Source organism: Aplidium turbinatum, chromosome 3, assembly GCF_918807975.1.
Source record: "Aplidium turbinatum chromosome 3, kaAplTurb1.1, whole genome shotgun sequence".
Classification (NCBI taxonomy): Eukaryota; Metazoa; Chordata; class Ascidiacea; order Aplousobranchia; family Polyclinidae; genus Aplidium; species Aplidium turbinatum.
Window position 1 is genome coordinate 1470230 of NC_137474.1, and position 6000 is coordinate 1476229.

The following is a 6000-nucleotide window of genomic DNA, read 5'->3' on the forward strand; positions in this document are numbered from 1 at the left end:
ACGACATAAAGATTAAAAAAAAGGCATGAAACGGCATTATTTACAGCACCGTAAATGCGGGTCCACGTCTTTTAGGCGCAGACAGTTAGGCGCCCGTCAAATAGGCGCGCACACTGTGGCGTCAGGATATTTAGGTGCGGAGCACTGTGGCACTCGTTCATTTAGGTGCTATTCCTAGTAGAGTCTGCAAATTGTATCAGCTCAGCTTTGGCAAAACCTAGTCGGGGTTTTGTCGAAAAACTAAGTTACTCTTCACTCAAGCCTACCACCCGCTTGAATATAGGCTACGGTATATTTTTTTACTGATGTTTAGTGTAGTTATTATTTGACTTATATAACTAAAAGTTAACTCAGTCATTTTCAGAAACTTGAATAATTTATTGATAAAGCTTTCGCCGACGCAAACCTGTACAAACAGCAAATTAAAAAAACAATATATTTTACTGTTCAATATAACATTTTGTGCGAAAAGCATTGCCGGTTTAAGCAGCTTCACTCACGGAAGCCATGACATATTTTTCTGTTCAATACAACATTTTGTGTGAAAATCATTGCCGGATAATGCAGCTTCCCTCACTGAAGCCATGACTAACAACAAATAAATGCACGTGCATTAACAAAACAACACATTTTTCTGTTCAATATAATATTTTGTGTGAAAAGCATTGCCCTACCTGCCAAGATGATACAATCTGCAGATTTTACTAGGAATAGCACCTAAATGAACGGGCGCCACAGTGCTCCGCACCTTAATATCCTGACGCCACAGTGTGTGCGCCTATTTGACGGGCGCCTAACTGTCTGCGCCTAAAAGACTTGCTCCCGTAAATGCAGCCACTTCCTTATTATTAATGTCACTTCACGTATAGCAAAAAAAAAAGTATTACCACCGCATTTATCATATAAAAAATGTGAACCTGTTTGGCTACGGTGTATGTTGTAATTGTTAAAACCCAATAGTTCAAATTGTCAATCCACATAGACTAGCAGCCTAAATAGAAGTCTACCTAGCATAAGAGAAGAGTTAACTTGTTGGCAAACTATGTTGACTACCGGTACGTAGTAAGCCTATTGAAATACAGTAGGGCTTAATGTAGTGGGTATTCTGTAATGTGAAGGCTTTCCACACATAGCCTATGCAATCTTTACATGGTTACTGGTTAGGCCTATGTTTGTAGATGTAGGGATTATATTATAAATTAGTAAGTATGTCGTGAATATTGCCTCTGAGGCCATATGCACATGTTCATTGTTCAGTCGAGCATGACATTTGACCTCTATTACGCTCTCAGGTGTGTTTAATACAAACTGATGTCCTTTGGAATCCTAACCCAAAAAACAGTGCACGAGCTACCGATTCACTTGTAAAAAACTTGGAAGTTTAAAGGTTATATAACTACAAGCACTTTTTAGTATTGTTGTGTCGTTCTATGTTTTAAAAGAAAAAATACGTAATGGTCAAGTAAACGCGTGCATGGTCTATAGCTTCAGAGGCTGTGTTTACAATATATGGTAAAAATGGCCACTGCAAATTGCTAAAGTATGAAAGAACTATTTTTTGTCATGCCCTGTTTCATATGCCATAGTTTTGTCTTGTACTTTAGCCTATGGCTGATTGGCTGTCATGCTGCTACAATTAGTAATATACGATATTATCTTTGCAGAGTTTTCCTTTTGTTGTAAATTCAAGATATTGGCAATGAAAGTTAAAATCACTTCCCCTTGTATGGCGATGCTGATTTACGAAGCAGCGAAGTCTGAGGGACAAACAGAAGGTTGTATTCAAGGAGAGATTGCTACAGAAATCACAAAAAATATAACAGATTCAGATGTTTCTACTGTAACTGAAGAAGTCTTATGTAAGTGTTTGACAACACGAGAGCTTTTTAAACATCTCATATTGTGCTTCTGTCCATCTTGCGTAATCTGCTTGAGTTCTTCTCTGAACAATTAATTTTACCTCTCAAATACTTGACCCATTGTGCTGTGTAATTTTTCAGTTATCAATGTGTATGAGCAAGTTGAGCAGTTTCTCAAACGTTTAGATTTGACCGTATTTTTGTTGTGCTACTGTTTGATTCTTTAGTATTTCTTTTAAAATATTTCTCTTATGTATAGGCTTGAAAAGAGAAGTATGACTAGCCAAAAACATTCACTTATTGTTTTTTGTTTTTATGTTGTTAAATGTAGTATTGTTGCTGAGTTATTATTGTTTAAGTATATATAAAATTGTTATTAAGTTATTATTGGGCAGTGGTTGTTATTGTATTAAATTCTTGTTTTTTTAACTCATAGTTGTTCATTCTATTTGCCCATTGCATCTACCTAGTAGTTCTGCAAAAAACAACAATTTTGAAGACACCAAGATTTTTGGCTGGTTCAAGTTTTGCAGAAGACCATTACTACGCCTATCTGTTAGAGAAAAGGTAGGTACATTGTATTTGATGGACAGTGGACAGCGTGACTTCAAAGATCACACAGTGCTAAAACGTGCCACAATTAGTTCAAACTTCAATTTCACTTTAACCAGGCTATAGAATCTGTCACAACAAATTGATCTTTTTTATTAATATTGTAAAAAGCAATAGCAAAGTTATGCCTTGAACTGTTCACTTTTCTCAAATTTATTAAATCATTTGTAACTAGTTGAACTGATTTTAAGATGTGGTGAACTCATTCATTCAGAGTTCGTAAAACAGGATTTGATTTTGTAATCTCACTGGTTGCAGTCTATACATCGTAAACTTGCAAGGGAGTTGAATGAAACAGATCCTTCAACTCCATTAGTTTCAATACTGATGCATGAAAGATGGTCAGAAAGTCATTCCACTTATCTGTGGAAATTTGCTGCTTTCTGCCAGCAAGACAGGTCAGTTGAGTTTATTTGATTCTCAGCATTTTTAATGCAATCCACACACCTCTTCCATTTCTCAGCTGCTTAAATTCTGATCGGATTGTGTGGCACATTTTTTAAGCCAAAGTTTGTGTACAGTATGGATACAATATTGACTTAAGTGTTAAGCAAAGATTATGGCATAACTAAGGTTTATGCTCATTAGTGTGATTAGAGTAGATGTGCTAGCAGCAAGTCACTTGACCAATGACCACATCAACTTTCTTGTGTTAAACATCTGCTAGCTGAAGGTGCTATTACTATAGCAAAATTAATTCTTAATAAATATATACACTGAGAGATTGTTGTGCAATGTGCACATGCCAGCATTTGATGAATGCAAAATAGCAGTACCATGAGTTAAAGTACGATTAGAACATTGTGTAGGCTAATTTCTTTAATGACAGTGATATAAATTAAATTTTTACCTGCCTGTCATTACAGGTGGTTTCTTCCTTGCAAGGTAGAGGTGGTAAATTTGAAGGCTAGCACCTGTGGAGCATACAAACCTTATCCATCTGTTAGCCAACGCCAAAGGTTACCTCAGGTCACAAGGACAATGACCTCTCTACATCACTCATTTTCTTCAACATCTAATTCATCTTTCAACATGGTTGGCACTGTCAGGTGTGTAATACTGGATTTTTACTCTAAAACAAGGCTTTGGCTGCACACAGACCATGCATTGCTGCGCCATGGAAACCTTTGTTTTTATATTTGTGGCGCCTTGTAGTTGAAAACGCCTGCTCTCCACTTTTGTTTCAGACGAAAAAATTGTTAAATTGTGTGAGAAATCTTGAATCGTGGTTGTGATAATGTTGTAGTCTTGGATTGTATGACTTTGACCACCCCTATATGGGTTAACTTCCCCGTTCAAATTTCATTTGGCCTGATCCCTAATTGTTTTGATTTTTTCAATAATAAACTTCACTTTTCTGCCATGCTAACGTTACAAAACCAGAGGGAAATTGCAACATGTTGTAATGCAAAGATAGAAATGGTTCCTTGATGCGAGATGTGGGACCTGAACATTTGAACCATCAGCCTGGTGTTTGATTGGGAATAACTTTGTCTTCAAAGTTTGTTTCATCCGATCAACCTCCAGCAGGATTTAAGTCATCGGTGCCTGATCAACAGCATCGCAATGCACGAAGCATGTTTGAGTGATTGCTTTCAATTCACAGAGACACTGGCCTCGGTATTGTAAGAAGTTTGCACGACACAACCGCGAAGTTACATTCTATGGAGGTGGAATTGGAGTCAGCTTATCAAGAGCAAGAAAGGTTAAAAAAATCTTTACTGGATTTACAAAGTAAGCGAAATTGCTCTAGTACCATAAGCTAAGTATGTTTATTTTCCAATGCGTTTATTTCAAGTACTTCACCATTCGTGTGATGGAAGGATGGGTGTGAAGCCTATACAATCTTCTAAACATATTTCTTGCCTCTAGAACAGCGGTGCCCAAAGTGCGCCCTCGGAAACACTATCTGCTGCCCCCGTCTGGGCTCTACAATCTTAAAGCTTAGGCCGAATTTTAAGGAAAAATGAATGAAAATATTAATGCCGCGACTCGCGATATGCGGCATGTGGCTAAAAACAACTTTGGGCACCCCTGCTCTAGATGATTTAAGTGTTTCATTGTCACATCGTTGAAGACGGAGAGGACTGCTCGTAAACAGCGACTCGGTGTGTTTGGACTCATTGTAGGTCTAAATGCTAAATGTATTTACAAAAATATAGGGAATAGGGATCCAGTAGTTATGAGAAGCACGGTTTGGGTGAAATAAACTGTGAACGACTAAGTTTGTTAAGATGCAAATGTGTGCTTATCGTAATTCTTTTTCCACCAGACCTCCAAAGAGAAGAAGCAATCGATGGAAGCAACAGGCCTTCTGACAGAGTTTATTACGCGAACGAAAGCGACGATACCGATACTTCCGACTCCAGCGAAAGTGGCGAGTATTATGGACTCGAGAACACAAACGAACTCCTTCAAGGCCTTAAAGGGACGAGCAACATCTTTCAAAAAAGTTCTCCTGATCATTTTAAAGAAGTTCATATCAACAAATCCCCCTTAGATAACGCGCCGATTGATCAGGGGGTGTCAGCTGCGGTGAATGCCGACAACGACCCCCCTCCTCCTTATGACCCCTTTGATAGTTTGGTCGATCTCGCCAAGGCCGGCTTAAAAAAAGCCGAAGTTGTAGAACGGCCCGGGTGCAGCAGGAGTGACGCTGAGTTGCTTGCCGAGTACAACGACGAGAGGCCGTGGCGGGAAAAGACACGATCTGGGAGACTAAAGAGTGATAGGAAATGACAATCTCCGGTCCGTATCGTAAGTGCTTGGAGATCACTCGGTAGCTACGCTTGTTGTATTATTGATTATATCATCAAGCGATTTAACAGAATATTTTAACACAGCCATCTTCAGTTTTCTTTAGTCGCTCCCACACATTGTTGTTCACTCGATGTTCTGTCTGACGGCCGTTTCAATTCTCCATTTCCATAGCGACACAGTTCTCTTTTGTCTCCAACAAAATGGAAGTGGCATTCCATGGGTTTCTGGCCGCAGTTCAGTTTGTCATGGTGGAAATCCTTTCGAATCAGTAAAAAAACAGACAGACTGATCACGGCGTTTCAAATGTTTTACTGATGTTTTGCGCTATCCGATTAAAATTTTCTTCTGCAAAACCAACAGAATTACATTTCAAATAAAGCTTTCTTGTTCCTGGAATTGATAAACTAATGCTAATAATGTGACTTGTTTTTATATAGCGCTGTGTTCATCGCAGAATGTGTTGCTCCCAGGGCTGGGGAGCCACTGCAAAAAAGCATAGGCTCCGGCTCCAGCTCCGGAGCTATCAAGCATTCATCCACTAGCTCCGGCTCCGGAGCTATAAATTTTTAAACAGCGGCTCCGGCTCCATGCTCCGGCTCCGGCTCCATACTTTATCCGACTTATTCTTTTAAGCGGTATTCGCTTAACCGATGTTTTTACTTTACAGTGCCGGCAAAAAAAATCTTTACATTCAGTCGGCAAAAAAAAAACTTTACATGTAAAATCTGCAGAAGTTCTTGGCTTACTGTTCCCGCCAAAAGCATTGCGT

At 38.9% G+C, this 6000-nt stretch overlaps 1 protein-coding gene across 1 annotated transcript; it reads left to right on the top strand.

The window, feature by feature from the left end:
- The first annotated feature begins 1699 nt into the window (after positions 1-1699).
- On the top strand, positions 1700-5519 carry LOC145766009 (uncharacterized). Its single transcript, XM_082577662.1, has 6 exons — positions 1700-1859; positions 2296-2426; positions 2730-2869; positions 3338-3520; positions 4078-4205; positions 4744-5519. The coding sequence occupies exons 1-6, from the start codon at positions 1700-1702 to the stop codon at positions 5208-5210; spliced, it is 1209 nt and encodes a 402-aa protein (XP_082433788.1). The 3' UTR covers positions 5211-5519.
- The last annotated feature ends 481 nt before the right edge of the window (positions 5520-6000 follow it).